The sequence below is a fragment of the Emydura macquarii genome, unplaced genomic scaffold (genome assembly GCF_026122565.2).
Source record: "Emydura macquarii macquarii isolate MOO-44397 ecotype Brisbane River unplaced genomic scaffold, CSIRO-AGI_Emac_v2 contig_561, whole genome shotgun sequence".
Classification (NCBI taxonomy): domain Eukaryota; kingdom Metazoa; phylum Chordata; order Testudines; family Chelidae; genus Emydura; species Emydura macquarii.
This window is the reverse complement of record NW_027130698.1, coordinates 4,716,732-4,738,740: the sequence shown is the minus strand read 5'-3', so window position 1 is coordinate 4,738,740 and position 22,009 is coordinate 4,716,732. Positions and strand designations below refer to the sequence as shown.

Sequence of the window (22,009 nt, the reverse complement as noted above, 5' to 3'; positions counted from 1 at the left end):
TGCATAAAATGATGTGAATTTAAAAATTAAACTATTCCTTGGTTTGGTATGTGTATAATGATTCAAAATATAAATAGTCTTTGGCTTAGGATAGGAATGACTGGTAAAACCAATCCAAACCAAATCTTTATTTTAAGATGAGAGTTTCTTCTGTCTAAGGAGAAGTCACACTCTGTTACAGATGCTGCATTAAAATATACACTATAAATGTTAAATTCACCCATGTTCAATACACCCTTACTTGTAAGTTAATTTCCATGTTAACTCTTGTAGTATTGGAGCATTCATTTATTTAAAAATTCTAATTTTTAGTAGCTTTATTTTGCCCATAGAAACATATACAACTAAATACTAGAAACACCATTTATGTACAAAATTAGCTTAATGCATCAGAAAAACAAAAATTTCTTCGTCAGGCAATTATGATCGAGCAGACAAACACTGGTTCACCACTTCCAGCAAATGAGAATTCTCCAAAGCAGCCGCTACTCGTTCTTTGTCAGCAAGTTGTTTATTAACTGTGTGAAAAGAATCCCACAAAAGATTGGTCAGTACACATTTTTGTAGTAATACCTGATAACATTTTACATGCAAGTTGGTTACTTCCCACACTCTTGCTATGGCAGACAAGCCCCACATTTTTCTTAATTCTATAGCTGTCAAGTGTGCCACAGAATTGTGCTGCAGTGTAAACTAATGATTTAACACACGATACTGCAACTTGTTCCAGATGACTGGACCCCAGTGATGTGCAGAGCCCCAAATATTTTATGGGAGCCCTGTGTGAGCAAGGGTTTTTCCTGTCTGGAAAAAGATGTGAAATCAGGGCCTACATTTTAACATTTATTATCTTACGGCTTGGTGTTTTAGCCCTTATTCAACTACCATGCTTATCCAGCTGTTGGATTTAGTGGTACATTCTGCTAGGGGTAACGTTGCTGTAAAGAGTAGGGAACTAAGAATTTAAAGCCTCCCCTACTTCCAATTCCCTCCCTATTCTGCACTTATAGGTCAGTGAACTTCATGACAGATCTATTCCATCTCTCAGTTCTAATATTTATTAAAATGAAAAAACACCTCAGAGCCCCTCTTGGACTTAAGAAAAGCTCACCTGCATGCTCAGAGGCATGGGTTCCTGGTGTTATGTGAACATCCACCTAAAAAATAAAATACACTACTTGTAATCAAGTTATTTATAAAACTTTTTAAATTACAATAGGTCAGTGTTTTTTTTACTTCACTCTCAAAGTTTTTATAAAGTTGTTGCACAAAGCTATAAAGAGATAGAAGTAAAATCTATTCAGCAGTTCAGAAAGCAGAATGTAGTATTCTCCCACAAAAAATAAATGGAAAGGGTCTTTATCAGCTTCAGACTCATGCCCGAAAAGTCTGGACCTCCCATAATTATAAGCAACAGCTTGTTCAATACTGAAGTTACTGAGTAAAAAAGCTGTTTACTTTGTGCACTTGACAGCACTTTGTCTTTGTCAATTTCAGAGTCCCCTCTCCTTTTCCACTCCCACTCTTATGGCCAGTTTCTCCTTTCCTGAAAAGATTAGACATTTAACAGGAGAGCAGAAAAAATTCCTTATTTTTTTTTTAAAGCATTTATCAAAATTCTGGACATACTATTTGAAGGATGTTTTATCAGTCTGGGTTTTTTCAATATTAATCAATTTTTTAAAAGAAAATGTTAACACTATCCCTTAAAGGAGATTTAACATTATGACAAATCAAAAAAACTCTGGAATTTTGGAGTTAAACAATTTCATAATTAAACATGAAAACATTTCTACACAAAGGAATTTTTACTTGGGCCAGTCACTTTCTATATTTTTTTATTATCTGAATCAGTTTTCTTTGGGACAGAGGCCTAGCGTAGTGGTCTGAGCCCAGAACTATTAATTAATCCTGCATTCTAATCCTACTTTTGCCTTGTGTACTAGAGGAAGGCATTTAACCTCTTTTCATAGTGTCAGGTTCCCTATATGTAAAAATGAGAATCTCTTCCACAGGGAATCAATTAATTTTAAAGTGGTATTATTTCTCACTCATGAAATCCAATTCACCATTTGGCTCAAGCCTGCTGTGACTTTTAATTCTGTGCCTGTTTCAAATTTTTGGGGTTTTTTTTTTTGGCTTCATAGAGCATTTCCTTGTCCCAGAATACGAGTAGGTAAACAGAATCCCTAATTATTTTTCACAATAGGTTTTTCTCTTCTTTAAAATACTTTTCCTCTTCTCCTTTGGGACTGATTTTATTACTCACCTTAAACCTTTCAGGTAGTGATCTGATTAACTTTACTTTTATTGATAGGCCAATCAACGTTGCCATGCTGCAGTGAGGAATTGTGGGAGTAAACTCCACCACTACTGTGCTTTCAGCATCATTCACCTGTTGAAAAACAAACATTTTCCATATATAAAATTCATTGTTCTGACCACTAGTCAGTACTAGCAATTTTATTTGAACTTCAACTTTATTAAGTCCTTAACTCCTTTACTTCCCTCTTACAATACCACTATTCTCAAATGCAATGTTTTATTTGCCATACAAATGACAGCTCTAAACATTCTCTGTCCATAGCAGAAATGTGTGGTAAACTAAGTAGACAAGGGACCAGATGCTGCTCTGTAACACATGTTCAATCTGGCGACAGTTAGGGGTAACATAAGCATAACTGAGGACAGAAGCTAAAATAACTGCTAAAATAGATACAGATCATATAATTATTTAACCAAATTGTTATAAGCAAAAAATATCCCATTAAATGCTCCATGGCAATTTAATAACGTTTAGTTTGTATAACTAATATTTGTATTTCTTAAAGAGATTGATGTTAGCTGAAAACTAAAGCTCCAACTTTTCTTTGCCTATCTGAGTAATTGGCAGCACCCCACCCTTGTAGCAATGGGACCATTACTGGAAGTTCTTTTCTCCAGTTTTAAAATCTCTCTACATTGCTATGTATGTTTCCTGAGACATGCCTTCAAACATGCCAGTTCAGAGACAAAATGTGGTTAGTACTCAATGTCTATTAAGTCCTCTCTGTTATAATTTTGTTACTAAAGAAACTTACTTTAACTCTAACTTGTTCAACAACATTCAGCTCTTCCAAAGTAAGGGGATGTTCTGGGTCATTAATTGAACGAATAAGATGTATAATGTAAAGGAAAATAAAGCAGTAAAAAGAAATAGCAGCAGCAGCCAGTATCGATTGCAAAGGTCATGTGAATGGATGATGATCCCCCCAACACATTAGATCTCTCTCTTTTCTACCTATAATGTAGATATCTCTTTGTAGTGTCACAGAAGGACCTGGACCTGTGCAATGTTCTGATGACAGACATGCACACGAAGAATACCCCAACCACTACGCAGTCCAGCACGCACAATCCTTCCCGCGGAGAGGGGATGAGAGGGAAGGAAGCTGATCTGACAGTCGCATCACCTGCGCTAGAGCAAAGTGCTCGGATGCTGTGGTGATGAGGGCAGGATAAGGACCGGACAGGCTCATACTATAGCGCAGCGGCCCTGTCAAGAACGGAGACCAGCCAGTTCTGCTAGGTGTGGGGCTGTCCCTAAGCGCTTCCCAGGGGCCTGCACCGCAGCTGTGACCAGGGCAGTCAAACCAGAAGCTGAGAGAGTAAATGGCACGTTTCCGGGCGGGCTGGGCTGGGCTGCCCGAGCCCAGGGGAGCAGGAAGCGAAATGAGGGAGCTTGAGGAGAACTCCCCCCACACCCTCCGGTCTGCCTCCCGTCTCTCCCTCCGCTGCCCGTTCCCCCCCAACAGCCGCCCCGGCCTCCCACAGCGCAGGGTATCGAAGATCTCCCGGTCGTCGATGGAGTCGGGCAGCTCATCGTCCTCCTCCCGCGCCGTGACGGGCCGCTCCCCCGAGCGCCGATAGATCAGGGGGTTCGCGTTCTCCAGGGGGCTCCCCCCGCCGGGCGCCCCCACCATCGCCCCGCTGGCTCCCCGGGGCACTGGGGAAGGCAAAGGTAAGGTAAACCCGAGCCGTGCGCTGACCGCTGCTCGCTCGCTTCCGGGGGGGGCGGATTACCCCGGCCGGCCCGGAACACTCACCCACTTCCGGCGCTAGGGCGGGGGGACGATGTTCGCTGGTGCACCGCCGGAGGGACAGCGATTCTTCGCTCGCTCAGAGGTACTTCCGGTAACGGGCGGGGAGGGGGAAGGATTGTGCAGGATGCACGCTTCCGGGTAGCGGGGAAGAGATTCTTGCCTCCAGCGGCCCCTGCCGTCCCAGAGTCTGGGTGTCGCGGGCGGGTTCCCAGGGCCGGCGCGAGGCTCCTCCCGGCGGGCGGGGCGGGGCGGGGCGGGGCGGGGCTGAGGCGGCCTTCTGGCGCTGGAGGGGACCGGGGCTGGTCCGGTCACTTTGAGGCATGCGGAGCGTCCGCCCGGCTCTGCTTTGCCATTGCCCCGGCCGGGCCGCCCGGCTGACTTGTGTGGGCGTGGCGGACAGGGTCCCCTCACAGCTCCCTCAACCCAAGGCCTCCCTTGAGGCCCCCCCCCGCCCCGGGGGCGATGTCACGGGGGGGTCGGTCAAGCCAAGGCCTTCTCCAGGCTGCCCCCGCCTCCCGGCCATACCGTCCGTCCCGCATCCTCCCTGCACGCCCAGGCCGTGAAGTAGCTGGCGCTGAGCGCCCGGCCGTGCACTGATAGGCTGGCGGGGGGAGCGGGATGGTTGCAAACAAAAGCACGTGAGGGGCGCCCTACCAAAACCCCTGTGAAAACGAGTCGTTGGCTGCTTCGTTACTCCGGCACGGGGCGCCGTGAGGCGCCAGCGGCTCGAGGAAGGGCAGCGCCTTCGAAGCGCTCGTTTGGGGCTTGCTCAGGCCGGTTGCAAGCACGCAGGTTTTAGGTTGCGGACACACTGGGGCAAGGACCGGTCTGTCTCCGAAGTGCCAAACATTCCAGGGGCCACAGACAGAGCAATGAATTGTAGCCCTCCTTTTCCTGGGTTTCGTTGTAGGTAATTATAGGGGCTGGTCTTGGTAGTTCTTGTTCAACCTGTCTCCAGAACTGGCTTTTTTCTAACTCACTTAGGGATTGGGTGGAAATTAATTTCCTTCTAACACACTTCCGTGGCCTTTTAGCTGATGTCTGTTTGGAGCTAGAATTTGGCAACAAGCCCTTAGTCAGTCTTCTGGCCATGTGACCTTTGTGGCTGTGTTTGGCAATTAAAAGAAGAGGACAAGCAATTGCTTGGTTAGTGCAGACATGAAAATGAAATCTGCTGTCAGGATTTGGCTGTTTGGGTCTCTGATTTGTGCTGCATGGCTCATTGTGATTGCAACTGAGGGTAAATACAAACTCCTTTGGGTATGGGAAAAAGGGAAGGGATTAAGCATAGGACCATTAAGACGTTTTAAATGTTTTCAGTCTGATTTTGCTAGGGTGACCAGGCATCAGGGGCTTTGTCTTATATAGTTGAAAAGTTGGGTAGATAAAGAAATGTTTATCTATGTGATAAATTGTGGAAATGACACACTGCCATCTGCCAGTCTGGGCTGAACTATAACCACTTGCAGTCTAAGGAAGAGTCAGAATGGGAGAAAGAAGAGGAAGAAATGAAAAATATCTGTGCTAAGTATATTTTAAAAGTTGAGCAAATCTTAAGACACTGCACCTCACTGCAAAAGGTTTATGGAGTATTTTTATTATAAAAATGATGGTAGTAGCTTTAAGTATTAGTAATAATGTGAAGCTCTTTACTATAGAAAGAAGTTTGTGAACACTTTTACTACTTTTTGCTGCAAATCGTTTATGTAGCATAGCAAATTTACATTGTACTTTATGACTGTAATGAGTACATTCCTTGCCTGACAAAGCTGACAATCAAGGGCATCTGTCCTGCAATTTGATCAGCAGAGGGAAGACACTTACTCCTGTGTGGAAATCCATTGAAATAAATAAGGTTCTTCACAAATGCCCAAGTGGATCAGTTCAGGTTGGGACCTAAGTTTGAAGAAACCAGTTTGTTTTTTTCCCAGTTAATAAGAATGTAGCTGCCATTTTTATTTGTTTTAGTTTTAAAAGTATACATATCTGTACAGAAAGACCAAGTTGAGTTGTGAATTTTGTAAGTCTTTTCTTGAATTTATTATGTAGCTCCAGTTTTCTGTTTTCTTGCAAGAAGAGACTCTTTTTGAATAAATGTTGTTAAAAGATATCCATGCCATCTAGAATTCTGGAGATTGTCATTACATTGTATGTATGCTGAGACCAAAGAAAATCACACAATAAATTATGGGTGAGATTTTCAAAATTCTGTAAGGGATTTGGTCCAAATCCCATTAAAAATGAATAGGAATTAGACTTCCAAATCACTTAGGTGCTTTGAAAATTTCAGGCTACATCTCTGTGAAGTACATATGAAGCAAGGAAAGATTAACACCCAAAACAAAGAAATCCTTCAAACAAAAGCAGTCAGTAACAGTGGTTAACTCAAGAGGTGAATAACATTTGAAGGTGTTCCTAAATATCTAGTACAGACATTTTTTCCCCTTCTCAACTGTAAAGCCGCTTTAAAAAATGATCAGTAAAATACCTAGTTTGGGCCAGCCCTCAAGCCTGAGAGTTAGTGCTCTGCATGAGCTGTTTATGATTCCTGAATCTGGCCTTATGTATCCTTTTATCCTGCAAGGTACCCAGCACCTCCTGGAGGAAGGGGATACTCAGCACCTTGCTGAATCAGGCTTATAAGTGGCCTGGTCTGGGAACACAATGAAAGGGGCAACTTGTTTTCTTAGGCACAATGTTGGATCAACTAAAGGGAATAAATCCTTCTCTTACTTATTACAATAATTATTTGTTTCGAGCAGTACCAGAACAATGTCTGAGGTGCCCTGAAGACCTCATGTTCGACAAGAGACGAAACAGTGAGATAGATGAAGGGTAATGCAGGGGAGTATGCTAAGTAATCAAAGTGGTGATTGGCTACTTTTTAACAATATAGTATCAGATAACCCATCTTTTTTTTTGTTTTGAAAAACTTGCAGCTTATTCCTAATTACACCCCAACTCTCACTGTCAGAGCACATTTCTGCTTCAGATTGGGAAATATAAGAAAATTCTTGGGTGAAATACTGTAAGGGAAAAAAATACTTATTTCTACAATACTTTGACATGTGATTTTAAACTAATGAAAGGATTATGCTAAAAGCATAGAAGAAAGATGCATAGATTGTAAGGCCAGAAGGGACCATTAGGATCATCTTGTCTGACTTCTTGCATTATACAGACCATAAAATTTCACTCAGTAATTCCTGCATCATACCCATATTTTGTGGCTGAGCTAGAACATGTATATATTTTAAGACATCCAATATTGCTGTAAAGACCTAAAATAATGGAGAGTCCACCATAAGATATGATAAATTATTCCAATGATTAATTACTATATTGTTGAAAATTTACAATTTATTTCTAGCCTGGGTTTATCAGATTCAGATTCAGCTTTCAGTCATTGAATTTTGTCATTTCTTTCTCTGCTAGATTAAAGAGTCCTGTATTATCTCAAATCTTCTCCCGTCCCTATGCAGATACTTACAGACTATGATTAAGTCACGTCATTACCTTCTCTTGGATAATGTAAATAGCTTGAGCTTCTTGATATTTCTTATCAGTACAACTTCTTACAATTTCATTGTAAGGCAGGTTTTCCTTGAAAAAAGTGGAAGTTGTCTGGGCAGCATTTGATGTCCTGGGAAACCTGCCTCATTGAAAATATGCTGATATCTTATCAATATGTTGCACAGATTATAAAGATGCACAGCCAGAAGTGGCAACCAAATATGGGCGACTCCAAGGAAAACAGACCAGTGTGAAAGGAACAGATAGACTCGTAAATGTTTTTCTTGGAATTCCTTTTGCGAAACCACCTCTTGGATCCCTGAGATTTTCCCCTCCACAACCAGCAGAGCCATGGAAAGGTCTGAGAACTGCAACTTCCTACCCACCAATGTAAGATCTGATTATGTTAGGCCTTGCCTATCTATCCTGTTTAGTAAATTAATCTGAATTGAGCCATGTATGCCTTTTTTCCATTACTGAGATTGTGGAAAATGTGTATCCTAGCAAAGGAGTTTGGCTTTGTTGAATGTGTTTGCATGGTAATAAGGGTCTCATAGGGTATATTTGAAATTCCTTAAATCCTCCAGTCATTTCTCTTGTGAATTAAATGATGTCTTTGTCCTTTACTAAGATAGCTTTGTGGGGTTACTTGGGCTAATATATAGTTAGAGATCCATGTGAGTGTTAGCTGTGAAAACAGTTGCTTTATTTTAGAAAAATAAAATAAGTCTACATTTGAATTTTGGATACTCTGGCAACCTAGTTAATGTTGTCCTCCATAAATAAATCTGGAATATAAACCCTGCTAGGTCATCTTAACTGGGGTCAAGCTGTCTGGAGAAGATATTATATGCAGTTAATTTTAACTGTAATTTCCATTTTATGGACATTGCAATAAATAAATCTTACTGTTCATCAGTGATGTTTTCTCCCACTTCCTCCTCCTATGCAGACTCAACTGAGATCAGGGAGGCTATTCTCAGTAGAGATTTATATAAAGCTGTGTTTCTCTCTACTTCATTATCTAACATCTCCAACATATTAGCTGGAGGGAACTGTGAGTGACCAGGCAGCCCCTTGTATAGGAGCATAGTGAATATTTCCAAATAATGCCTTTTGCAGTATTTTTGAAAATAAGTTGATAGCCTAGTTATTGTTTCATACTTTTCCAAGCAAAATTATTCCCCCACTAATCCAGTGAGTTGAGCTTTGAAAAGGCAACCTGAAGCTTTAAGAGCTCCTTTGGTTATGTCCTGATTTTCATGAGTTGTGCAGAGACAAAAGTGATATGTGTTCCAAGTAAGAGGGAAATCTACATAATTATAATGCCAGGAGGATATAAGTGACATGAGTTTTCTGTTGTAACTCAGATCAGTATTTGCAATTCTTGCTTAAAGTTGGTTTCCTTATTTCAAAATAATGTGCTGGTGTGAAATAGATATTTTTGGATCACTTCATAAATGTGTTCAGCTTTAGAAATGCTATTATCAGTAATATAGTATCAGATAAAACTAACATTCTGATCATGTGCTACTATCATTTTACTGAACATTGTCATTTTCATTATATCATTAAGGTGCCTACAATCCATGGAATGGATAAAGACAATGACAACAATGTTAAAAGCTGAATGTCCTCCCTTAACAGTTTCTGAAGATTGTTTATACCTGAATGTTTACACTCCTGCCCATTCAGACAAGAAGGCTAAGTTACCTGTAAGCAAAGTTACTTAACAGCTATATCTGTAGCTTCAACTCTGTGCTGTACTAGATTCTGTTAATGTAATAAAACTTCCCAGCAAAGCTGGAAGTAATGTCCATTTCACCTTAATCCTCTGTAGTGTTAAACCAGTGAACTGAGGCCCTCTAACTTCAGGTAATATATAGGGTATTTGGTGACAAATGTTTTTCATTTAATGCCCATTTTTCCTGGCAGCTTAGGATCTTCAAAAATCAATTTTCAGCTGAATCAGGATTTGTGGAGCTCACGTTGAGTTGACCAAAAGGAAATACCCTTTTGGCTCACCTCAGAGCTTCTTTTTATGGATGATCAGATTTGGGAGGCACGTGCACAGCAAATCCATGTGCCACTGGATGGAATTTGCAGTGGCAGCTTTAGGCCTTCATATCCACACAGGGTCCTGATTTTCCCAGGCTTCTGCCCCACATACCCATACCTGACCTGACCCCATCTATCACAGTGCTAGCTGTAATTTCCTGTTCATGGTCCTGTCTGACCCCAGCATTAAATCTCTCAGATTGAATCTGTTTTCTCTGTCCACACATCTAAAACTCATCCAGACCCTCTTTATCTCCTGTCTTGAATATTGCATCCTCCTCCTCTCTGACCTCCCTCACATCCACATTGCCCCCTCTTCAGTCCATACAAAATGCATCTGCTTTCTTTTCTCATCTTGATCCTCTTCCTTATCTGTCACTGTGACCACATCAGCACTTCTTTGAATCTTTCTCCATTTCACTGCATCAAGATCAGTCTTCTAGCCTTCACCTTCAAGGACCATTGTAATTCTACCCCGCCCTACTTATCTGACCTCTTCTCTTACGTTATCATGTATACCTCTCACCCACTTTCTCTGTACTGCAAATGCCAGCCTTGATACCCTATTTGTCGGCTTCTCTCTCAACCTTCTCCACACTTTCTTCCATGCCGCTCCCTGTGCCTGGAAACCCCTCCTGAGCTGATCTTTGGGGCTCTTTCCTTTCATATCCTTCCCTAAAGCCTACTTCTTCAATGACACCTACAAGTAATGAGCCAGCTAATACTGACGTTAACCTGTCCTTCCTCCCTCAGCTTCCACGGCTGTTCTCTTACCCCTTTTCATTGTGTCGGATCTGAAATTAGCTTGTAAGGTTTTCAGGATAGGGATCATGACTTATTAACTATATTGCAAAGTGTCCACCCCCCTTGGGGGCTATAAAATAAAAATCATTATGCTGTTTGTGTTGAGTCACAGAGCAGCAGCACCTGCTTTGTTAGAAATACAAGGTCAAGAGCCATGTATGAATTAGAGCAAGCAATTAAGCCACAGAAAATGCTGACTATTATTTTGATAAGAAAACTTGATGAGTGTAAAACCTCTGACTCCCTTTGCAATTTCAAAGTGCAAGTGAATGACACTTGGTAAAAAGGGTATTTTAAAATACGTTATGTTCTTGGTGACAAAAGTAAATAAGTGTATTGGTTCTTAGCATGGGTCAACTGTTACACTTCTAACAGTGTAAATGATGTACATTTTTGCTTAGCACTATCTAAAACTAAACTGTTGCTTTAAAAAGAAAAATAATCCTGTTTATAAAAATTGCAGCTGGCAACCGTTTGATTTGTATTTGACATTTATTACAAAATTAGCAAGTTCATAATTACGAGTAGTTCTAACTGATCCTACTTTTTGCAGGTTATGGTTTGGATCCATGGAGGAGCTTTACAGTTAGGTGGGGCTTCGATATATGATGGGTCAGCATTATCCGCCTATGAAAATGTGGTGGTGGTAGCTATCCAGTATAGATTGGGTATCATTGGATTCTTTAGGTGAGACACATTTTGTTACTATGAATCTGCTCAAACAAGATACTCCATTTAAAACACACAAACACACACGTGTGTGTGTGTGTGTGTGTGTGTGTGTGTGTTTGTGTGTATATATAAAAACTCTGTGATAGGAAGTATACTCCTGAATGGGCATACATTTCTTCAGGCCCAAAGCTGAGGTGTTTGAAGAAGAAACATATAACCTCTTCTTCCCTTCTTATTGCACAATTGCAGGATCTTTTTTCCAAATAATTAATTTTATTATTACTTTCATTTTTAATGACAAAAAGCACCTATCCAGTTCTGCTCTGGGTGCCCTGACATCAGTTAAAAATATGTGCCTGTTGCTAAATGCTTGCTCTGTAATATTATATTATCTAGCGCTCATGTGTATGGTGGAAAACTATTCCTTTGAAAGTCAAAAAGAGATCAACAATGGCCTGTAGCACTCAAAGCCATGTGTTGAGGCCCAGAAATATACTTACTTTATTCTTACATCAGCTTATTGAATCAGCATGATATTTGTTCTATAGAGTCAGTATTGTATGCCCAACAATAAGGAATAAATAGCTGGTGGTTTTACTACTAATACCTTGTATGCTGTTTTTATTGCAGTACTGGTGATGAACATGCTCGTGGAAACTGGGGCTTACTGGATCAAGTGGCAGCTTTGCAGTGGGTTCAGGAAAATATTGAGCTTTTTGGAGGAGATCCAGATTCTGTTACTATATTTGGAGAGTCTGCAGGAGGATTCAGTGTTGGAGCACATGTAGGTTTCCAATAAATACCTTTGTATTAAGAACACTCAGTAAGTCCAGAGTCAAGCCTCACTTTTAAATCTAGCTTCCAAAGTAAAGTCAGTCATGAATGGAATCAAACCTGCATCTTTAATATGTAGATTATATTCTTGTTTTTCGTTTGTAGATTTTATCTCCATTGTCAAAAGGTTTGTTCCATAAAGCCATATCAGAAAGTGGAGTTGCTCAACTTCCTGGCTGTTTTATTTCCCATCCTCAAGCAGTTGCTTATGTAAGTTTTCAGTATTACATTAACAGTATTTCTCTAAAATACCACATTTCCAATGTCTGACACCTTCTTAAAGTTGAATTTCAAGTTAACAACCTACTGTTCTTTTCTGATGCAGAAAGATGATCTCCAAGTTTTTATTTATAGTTTCTCCTACTTTAATATACATTTTAGACTGAAAATATCAGGTTCTGATTTCCCTTTTTTTTTGTAGGGCTTCAGCAATTATAGGAGGACTTTGAATGTAACATCACAAGAGGCTAATTCCTGAGCTGCAACTCTGCTAGTTCCTAACTAAAGAAAGAGGGAATGTTGAGTTTTAGGCTGTCTGAATTTAGCTGCAATAATCTGTCAGACTCAACAAATTCTTTTTTTTAACTGGGAGCTGGGAGAAGTGCACATCAGGTTTCAACCTCCTGTGCTGTTACTTTCCTAATCCAGGAGGAAAAATAGAAGTTGATTTTTCTAATGTTTAAAAAAAAATGTGGGAGGGGAAAAGTCTTATACACGACAAAGGCAACGGAAGAACTGCAATTGAATTCATCATTATTTACACCAGAATTACAACTGAGAACCATCAAAGCGTATGTCTATTGTAGATTAAGGCAGCTTTTAAAAATAGCCTGTTTTGCTTTGAATATTGCAGAGAAAACAGAAATAATCACCAAACACGGGGCCTGCAGACTCTTGGTCATATGTTCATATCTCCATACACCATAATCTGTGTGCATATCTATATATATCGATACACATACCATTTGCCCTAAGGCAAGTGATGTGTGGCATGGAGAGTTGGCATAGGAAGCAGGTAATTACCTCTGCACACTGGTAACTTGTCTGTGGTGGGCAATTTTTAAAATCCATCATACTACAGCAGTTGTGATTATTGATGATTTGGCTTTATCAGACCACTCTCATCCATTCCTTTTTATCTTTTTTTAACAGTTGCAGACAATTGCTAATATATCTGGCTGTGAGACAACTAGTTCTGCAATCGTTCACTGTTTAAGGAAGAAAATGGATAAGGAAATAATGACCTTGAGTTCTGATCTAATTAAGGTAGGTGAGAGTTGCTAATTTAGGAGCTGCCCAAAGCTCATTAAGATCAATAGAAAGGCTCCCATTGACTTTAGGGATGTAACGTAATGTAGTTACTGTTACTTAAGGGGCTTGTCTACACTTACAACTCTGCAACAGCACAGCTGCGCCACTGTAGCCCTTCAGTGAACATGCTATCTACACTGACAGGACAGCTTCTTCTGTTGGTGTAAGTACTCCACCTCCCTGAGAGGCGGTAGCTGTGTCAATGGGAGAAGCCCTCCCATTGACATAGTGCTGCCTACACCGAGGGTTTGATCAGTATAACTGCCTCAGTCAGGGGTGTGGAAAATCAGCAGTGATGCTGTTGTTGCTAAACTCATCCTGGGGACAGAGATATGCAGAGCATTCTATGGACTTAGACATCTACCAGACTTGCATCCACAAATGCATTTTGCATATGCAAACCAGGTTTTATGTGCATTAAGTTTTAGTCATGGAAATAAAAAATTTGGACCCTCAATTTTAGACACTGGATGAGGCCACTTTGAAAATGGGCCCCTAAACATTTTAAATTCCATTCTGTCATTTACAGATATGTTGTTGCAGAAATGTATGTTGGAATTGCAAGAAATTATATCCCCTATTCCAGAAAGAGTGGACCTGTGCTAATTTTAATGCAAAAGAGGCTGGCCACACCTTTACTTGAGATTATTTTCATGTTTTTGGGCTAGCCTCTGCAGATCAGTGCTGTTAATCACTTGTTGTGAAAAATAAATTATCTGTACTTGTCAAACTGGGAAATACAGCTAGCTCACAGGAAATGTTTCCAATGCCACAGACGTTTTTTCTTAGAAGGTGGAATTAAAGTGTGTTACACGGCAGTATCAATGCCGCTGCTGATAATTTACCTTCCTGTCTTCTGTAGTCATGTAAAAGGTTCTTGGAAATTCTTTTTCTATATTATTGATATCTTAATTAAGAGTTCATGTTATATAAATCAAGCTAACAACAGGCATTTCCAAAGTACATTCAGCTTGTGTATTAATCTTCCACATCTGGAAGGGGACACTCAAAAGTGCTCAACCCAATCTAACTGCTCCCATTGAAATCAATGTGTGTTATTATTGACTTCAATGGGAGCAGAGTTAGGCCAACAGAGTGATGAAAATCTCACAGCTAGTTTTTATTTTGTTGTAACTCTCTTTATTCATTTCCCTATATACAAAACTCTCCCATATTTTCCCACCATGCACCCCCATATTTCTGACATGTAAAAGGTGAAATAGACATAATGTGCCTCACATACACTGTGTAGACATTCCACAAGGAAGCACATGAGAAAGTAATAAAAATAGGCTGAGGTGTAGGGCCTTGTTAAGTGCTTTTATATCCCCCTTCTGTGTTGGATTTTAAGACGTTAGAACTTCTGAGTACTTATTTTAGTCTTGGCTCGGCTCAGCTCGGCAATGGGAATTTTGCATGTCACTCAGAGGAAGAAATAATTATAAAATAATATATTAATTTTTTCTTACAGCAAATGCCATTGGTCCCTGCAGTTATAGATGGTGTGTTTATTCCAAAGAAACCTGAAGAGCTGCTGGCTGCCAAAGAGTTCAGTACTGTCCCATATATAGTAGGAGTAAATAACCATGAATATGGCTGGCTTATTCCTTCAGTAAGACATTTTCAATGATTTTTCTACACTCTGTTCTTATTCCTTTAAATCAGTCAGCACTCCTTGAAGTCAATGGGATTCTCTTCATTGCTGTCAGTGGACCGTGGATCAGGTTCATATTGAATTAGCCATGCCCCTCTTTTAAATCTATTGGGGTTGACATCTACCAGTAAATTTTTTAATGTCCTCTCCAACATCTCACAGAATCTAAACATAGTTATTGGTCTTTGATCTCTGGTATCAGTATATCCAAATGACAACACTTAAGGCTTTCAGTAACTCAGACTGTCACAACTTTTGGTGCCCATCTGCTCAACCATCAAGCATTTTCCTGGTTGCTTATGTAAGTTAGTATTTAAAGACTGTCTATATTTAATAAATGATGATGAATCATTACTGGCTAATATAAAACAAAGCAGTAAGTAGTTATGAATTTAATAACACATAGTATCAAATCAGTTTAAACAATATAAAAAGAAAAACTATATTTTAACTATACAGGCATTGAACTTTCCTGGCATAGAAGAAGGGATGGAGAAACAAACCATAATCTCATCATTGCAGCAGATATCGTCACTATTGGTAAGAGACCAGCAGGTTATTTGGATGATATTTTAATATTCATTTTAAACCTGTTCCACATTTGGGGCTATATGATGCCATTGATGCAATACTATTTTTGCAGTATTTATGCATTCAAGGGCCTAGTAGTGGATTCCAGACCTAACTTTGGCTCCTCTAGTGTCATCCCCAATGAAACAATGGAACAGTAAGAATTGGGGGCTCCATACTGCCCTGTGCTATGAGGCATAGAGGGGAATAAATAAAAGAGAAGATACCCACTCTAAAGTTAATGGTGTCTTTTGTGTTCCTCCCGCCCCTTAAAGGAAACCACCTCTTTAAACAAAGCTATGTGTGATTATTCCTTTCCTGTTCTTGTTTATAGCTATTACATCATTTTATAATAGTATTTCTTGGGGAATTTATGCACATTGAGTCCAAAATGCCACATCATTTCTAGCTTCTCCAGCACTAATCAAAACCCAATGGATAGTATTTATTAACTCATGACTGAGAAAGAGCTGTCAAGAGTGAAGCACACTAAACACTGCCATTCATGTTGCATCCCCATCCTTCATTACAGATGTTTCCATCTGAATCTGTGTCTGTGCTAACAGATGAATATTTAGGAGACACAGATGACCCTGCTGAGCTGCGAGATCGATTTCAGGAGCTGCTGGGAGATATTGTCTTTGTTATTCCTGCTCTTCAAGTGTCTAAATATCATAGAGGTGAATTTCCAGTCAACCTCCAAAATTCAGAGCTGCCACAGCTCCCAGTTGGCATTTAAACTGAGAGTAAATCATTATAGCATTAAATCTGTATTAAGGCAAAAGTCTCGTTGATTCAGGATTTGGCCCTTTCACATGATAAGTTTCTGCCACTCTGCTCTCTCCTCCTCTGCTGCTTCCTTCAGTAGATAAACTTCAGCCTCCTCATTTAGGACCTGATCCAAAGCTCACTGAAGTTAATGGAAAGACTTCTGTTGTCTTCAGTGGGCTTCATGCCCTTATCTCCCTTTGTTTGGAAAACATTTTGGCTGCATTTTTCTCCAGTTAATACTGTGCTTTCTGAAGAGGAAAACTTGGTACTGGTCATCCTTCTCCTGTCTAGCCCACCTTTACTTTGTCAAAGCTTTCTTTGTTACTAGCTCCTGATGTCCTTTCTTAGTGTCTAATACTGGAGAGAATACTCTAGGGTCAGGCAGAATCAAGTTTTATGTAGCAGAAATAAATTATGTGAAAGAACATAACATGTTATACTGAGGATGGATTTTTGCAGCTAAATCGGGAGCTAATGGATGTTTCTCCTGTGATAGCTCCCTAATGTTGTTCAGTCAATATGCCAAAACATTGTTTCTTCATTTAGTATTGGATGCAGCTAAAAAAATCTTTGGCCCCAGGTCCGTTCAGTTCTAATTATTCTGTTTCAATATCATTGTGGGGTCTTTTGTGGTCTTTCGTAGTGTGTGTTTTTTTTAGATCGGGAAAGGGGAAGGGAGGGATATTGAAATCAATTAATTTGAGTCTGCTCTTATCCCAGCCTCTTGTATTTTCTTAAATCTAATTCAGAAACAGCTGATTCTAACCCTTAACTGAGCTAGAATTTTAGTTACCTTCTCATTTCAAAATGTAATCTACTGCAGCCTTTTAAAATATGAAAACAGATTTCAGAATGTGCATGAAGCTATTGATCTGATTTAATGGTTCCCTGTGGAAAGTACAGTAATTGTAATCTTGGTTTTGATTCTCAATGTTACTTTCTTTAGACGCTGGTGCTCCACTCTACTTTTATGAATTTCAGCATCGACCCAGTGCATTTAAAGATACTAAGCCAGATTTTGTAAAGGCCGATCATGGAGATGAAATTGGCTTTGTCTTTGGTGGGCCATTCTTGGGAGGTGATGCAGTCATAATTGGTAAGGACTTATCCTTCAGATATTATTTTTTTTATTGTAAAGTAGACCTATTTCAAATTATGGATGCATGCTTGTCTTTTAAACAAATACGACCCACATTTTGTTGAACTCAGCACTTTTGCAAACAAAGAAAAGATGTGGAAGTTATTTTTTCACTAAAATTGACACTCCCCCCACCCCCTCCCGCCGGATAACACTGATGCACTTTTTTATCCTTCCCTTCATCCTTCCACATAGTTTATCTTGTACATTTTTTGTTTTACTGAAGGTTATCTTTAAAGTGTTACTTATGGCATTCTCTTTCTATACCCTGTTGTGTCTTTTAAACCCTATATGTGGAAAATACACACATTTTGACAAACCAATTTTCTGCTTTTGCATCAGGATTATGATGTGGTTTTGAATTTAGCATGCATCCAGTCTGTGAACTTGTCTTCACAGCTTTGTCTTTTTTCACTCTACCTTCCTGTTTCTGTAAGGGAACAACTAGGAGTAGCAGCTTTACATGATTTGCTGAGATGCAAACATATTTATATATGGTTTTAGAACAAGGTCTTAATGATTTAATCTGCTGAATGTTCATGAACATATATAATGAGCTACCTCATCATTCATTTGGCTGATAATCTTTGAAAGTATTAGCATTAGAAGGGCAAGCATAATATCTAAACAACAAAATATGTTAAGCATCGTTCCCAATTAAACAATTTTATTGTAACTTGTATCCTGAATAGTCTAATGCACTCTTTCCTTGATATTTGACACGTACAGTTACAAACATTTTGTTTTGTTTTTTGACTTTACAAAATAGTTACATTTACATATTCTCCCTTTCAGCTGAGGCTACGGAGGAAGAGAAACACCTCAGCCGAACGATAATGAAATATTGGGCTAACTTTGCACGAAATGGGTGAGATGAATGATATAAAAAATACTGTGTTGTGGCATTTGAATTTGTTCAGTCTCAATAGGTTAAATGGGGATTTTATTCTTCATTCTGTCATTTCCAGAAATCCTAATGGCAAGGGTTTGGTGGAATGGCCAGTCTATGACCTGAATGAACAATACCTGGAATTAAATTTAAAACAAAAGAAAGCAGAGAAACTGAAAGGGAACAGAGTGGAGTTCTGGACAAAGATCTTCCCTGAAAAAATTAAACAAATAACTGAAGACAAGAAAGAACACTCAGAGTTATAACTGGTAGTGTTTAAAATTGTATCTTTCAATTTGTCACAGCAAAATGGTACCAGATAATATTGGTTCAACAGAAAGCATTTAATCATGTTAACACATTTTTAAATTTGATTGAGGGAAGTGAGAGTGAAACTTTGGACGTTGTAGAGTTTTAGTTGCTAACTAGTGAAATATGTGACAAGCAGGAAAACTCCAGATCATTTACATTAGATAATAGGAGATCTTAACAATTGAAATAATTGATTAACTCCTCAACAGAAGTAATTGAGGCACTGTCACTAGGAGTATTGGAGAGAAGATTAGGTATAGCATTTGGGGATTTAATGAAAAGGATAATCTTGTATTAGTGGAAGTATGGTGAGATGGAACTGTATACCTCAGGAAGAGACCCATCATCTGAGAGAGGAAACCAACAAGGTGTGTATATTTTAAACGGGAGCACATATTCCCCTCAAATATCTACATTTTGTTAATGGACTGGAATAAAATGTTTGGAGCAGAAGTTATTTCAAATACCAGAAAAGTTTGAGAGAAAATGTTAAAAATATAGGGCCAAATTATATCCTCAGATGTCTGCTTCTATTTTCTGTTTCCTGAACCAGACTTTGAATGATGCTAGGTAGAGCTTTTTATTTTATATTAATGCTTCGGAAGATTATTTTTGAACAGTAAATGGAAGATCACACATGGAAGGGTTGTTAGCCAATCTCAGTGTACATATACATGTATGTAATATTGTTCAAAGCGTAACCACCTTCTGTCATAACAAACTCAGTGCAAATAACATCAAGAAAAGAAACATTAACATATTTTCTAGAAATTAAAATGATCTGTTTCACCATCTGACATTTTTCAGTAATATTTTCACTTGTAAAACTGCACAACATTCTATTTTGCATCAGATAATTTCCCCTTTTTTTGATTTGTTTGTCTTTTACTCTTCCCTGAATACATTTAAGCAATGGAAAATGAAATAATCTGAGCCACTAAAATTTTCTTTGTTTACTGATACCTCAGATTTTATGTCGTTGTATGTGATCAAAAATAGATAACACTGATAACATTTTTAATACAATAACAGCAATAAAGATGTGATCCTCAAACAAAAATTAGTTGCCTGTATTAAGTAACTATTTAAAAATAGAGCAAAAGGCGTCCCAGCATCTCTCTCAATGCTACTGAAATGTTCACCATACAAAGACAGGATTCTACTTATAATCAAGAAGAATAAGTATATAGTGCTGCATATTTCAGCCTGGAATATCTTCTTGGAAGACGCTTTTAGAAGCTCCACCCATGATGTGTATACTGTTCTGAAATTGTTTTCAAGTATATTAAATCCATAAGGCTCTATAGGTCTCCCTGCAGGGTGGATTAAGGCTAAGGAAGGGTGCTTGTGATCTGGAACTCATGGTCCCAGCTAGATGAAGAAGACAGAGCAGACAAAAGCAACACAAAGCACGGATGGTTGCTGTGAAGCTGCTGGGCTGATTCATTTGGGAGGAAGCTCCAGGACTCAAAAGTGGGAAAAGGAAGACAAGAACCCACCTGCAGAAGTTGAAAGGGAAAGTCCATCCTGCAGAGGGGCTGGACTGAGAGAGGAGGACTGCTTGTGGGAAACAAAAGCTTGGTGGGTCTGATTCCAGTATTGTGAGATTGTTCCCTGAGGCTGGAGTGGCTCCAAGCTGCACTGCCTCTGCTGAACACTAGGGGATTTTGTATATCTGTATCCTGGATTTCCACTGTGGCATGCTGAGGAAAGATGCCTGCTACACCACCCCTTGAGGCTGCAGCATACATCCCTGTCAGCCAGCCAGTTTCACTCACCAGGGGAGGGAGTGGGCCCATAGCTCCATCCCTCCCTGCCTATTTTGGGGGTAGTTTGTGCCCTGTGGCGTGCTGGCAGGAAGCAGACTCTGCCATTGCAGCTGGCTTCTTGTGTCCTCTCTGACCTTGCACACCCTACACAAGGTGGCTGTAGCCTGGACCTTAATTTTAACACCCCTGCTCCTTTGGCTAAGATAGACAGCAGTGACTTAGAAAAGTGCACTTTTATTCTTGTTACACTGGGGAGAATTGATTTTAGAGATGAAAAATTTGGTCCCTGGAGGATACAATGTATCTGTACAATTCCCCCAGTGCAATGTCACTTTCCAGTGGGTCTGATTAATGTTTACATGTTGCTGGAATTGGATTCCAACTGGTTTGTAAGCGATCTGCCATCCCTGCTTTTTATGCATGCAAGACAGACTCATAGACTTTAAGGTCAGAATGGACTAATATGATCATCTAGTCTGACCTCCTGCACAATGCAGGCCACAGAACCTCACCCACCCACTCCTGTAATAGATCCCTAACCTATGAATGAGTTATTGAAGTCCTCAAATCATGTTAATGTATGCCAAGAGGTACCAGTAGCCCAGGGGAGGTTCAGTGTTCTGCCTGCCCCTGGGATTAAAAGAAATTTAAGAATGTAACGGGGTCTTTTTGTTGATCCAAGATGGCTCCTGGCAGGTTTCATCTGACCTATTCCCAGACTTGGGTAAATTATTTTTTACTTTCTCTCCGGGGTTGAGTTTACATTGGTATTAAACACAACTTTCAACATATTTTAACCCAATATGTGTTTGAAACTGAATTCAACTGCCACCCCTTTGTCATATCTTCTTCAGCATGGACCTTTGTTACCAGCTCTTTGAACATATAAAACAAAAACTACTTGCAGGGCCTAGTGAGGGAAAGCTGGCAGCTGCTGGCCGGTTTCATTGCTTTGGACCCTAAATTGTGCTGTAGGACTTATTAGTATTGGAACTGAAGGTAAGATTCAAGATCTCTTATTATTATTGCTGGAGGGGAAACAGCTGCACCAGAAAGTTGCATGTTAAAGGTCAGTTTTCCCTCCAGTCAATAGGAAAGAGAAATGCACCACTATGCCGCCAAAAGCTTGTCTTTGTGTCCATGAAAGTGTGAGCATAGCCGATAGCTGCATCTGCAGAAATGCCATCCTGGGGTGCCTGTTTTTGTGGGTGAGTTACTGTAAGTGCACCATTTGTGCCCATTCTTTGAAAAAAACGGTTCCTCAGGCTCCACAGTGACTAGGTGGCTCTCAGGAGAGCTGGTTGGGAGTTTTCTAATTAAACATTTTTTGTTGGACAATGCTGATTAATCAAAACCAAAGCTGTTGGCAGGAAAGACCAGTTTCAATAAATCTCTTGATTTGCATAAAGTTTAAAGAGATTTTTTTGAAATTGTCGATGTCCCAATTTAATATAGTTGAAATTAAAAGTTTTCTTGTTTGGTTCAAATTTACTTTTTGTTTTGAAATTTTAGTTAATTTATACTAAAAAAAGGTAAATATTTTTAAAAAGTCACAATCTAACGTTTCAGGATTATCTGAAAATATTTTGCTAGATCCAATCTGAAATGCTTTTGTCTTGATTCAGGAGGGGA

The 22,009-nt window shown here is 39.6% G+C and overlaps 2 protein-coding genes across 3 annotated transcripts; one reads left to right on the top strand and one right to left on the bottom strand.

Annotated features, from left to right (window-relative positions):
- Positions 1-267: 267 nt before the first annotated feature.
- On the bottom strand, positions 268-4,081 carry CIAO2B (cytosolic iron-sulfur assembly component 2B). Its single transcript, XM_067540090.1, has 5 exons — positions 3,824-4,081; positions 3,081-3,160; positions 2,270-2,395; positions 1,112-1,157; positions 268-518 (listed from the first exon to the last, which is right to left on the bottom strand). Exons 1-5 carry the CDS (start codon positions 3,960-3,962, stop codon positions 421-423), a joined length of 489 nt encoding a protein of 162 aa, XP_067396191.1. The 5' UTR covers positions 3,963-4,081; the 3' UTR covers positions 268-420.
- A 516-nt stretch (positions 4,082-4,597) lies between these two features.
- Positions 4,598-19,661, top strand: LOC137147743 (fatty acyl-CoA hydrolase precursor, medium chain-like). Of its 2 annotated transcripts, none has more exons than XM_067540089.1 (13): positions 4,598-4,992; positions 7,781-7,985; positions 9,172-9,310; positions 11,011-11,144; positions 11,760-11,913; positions 12,069-12,173; positions 13,116-13,229; positions 14,746-14,886; positions 15,388-15,468; positions 16,031-16,178; positions 17,216-17,365; positions 18,203-18,275; positions 18,376-19,661. In XM_067540089.1, coding segments are annotated over exons 2-13 (1,428 nt in total). In that variant the 5' UTR covers positions 4,598-4,992; positions 7,781-7,983; the 3' UTR covers positions 18,563-19,661. The 2 variants fall into 2 exon arrangements, with proteins under 2 accessions (XP_067396190.1, XP_067396189.1); XM_067540088.1 differs by lacking the exon at positions 4,598-4,992 and adding an exon at positions 5,031-5,322.
- Positions 19,662-22,009: the final 2,348 nt, after the last annotated feature.

Coding starts and splice junctions, on each gene's coding strand:
- CIAO2B (XM_067540090.1), bottom strand. CDS start 3,962: ATGGTGGGGGCGCCCGGCGGGGGGAGCCCCCTGGAGAACGCGAACCCC. Junction 2,396..3,080: donor TTGAACAAGTTAGAGTTAAA/GTAAGTTTCTTT, acceptor GTTTTTCAACAG/GTGAATGATGCTGAAAGCAC. Junction 1,158..2,269: donor CACTACCTGAAAGGTTTAAG/GTGAGTAATAAA, acceptor TTTATTTTTTAG/GTGGATGTTCACATAACACC.
- LOC137147743 (XM_067540088.1), top strand. CDS start 5,241: ATGAAAATGAAATCTGCTGTCAGGATTTGGCTGTTTGGGTCTCTGATT. Junction 9,311..11,010: donor ACAAGAAGGCTAAGTTACCT/GTAAGCAAAGTT, acceptor TACTTTTTGCAG/GTTATGGTTTGGATCCATGG. Junction 11,145..11,759: donor GGTATCATTGGATTCTTTAG/GTGAGACACATT, acceptor TTTTTATTGCAG/TACTGGTGATGAACATGCTC.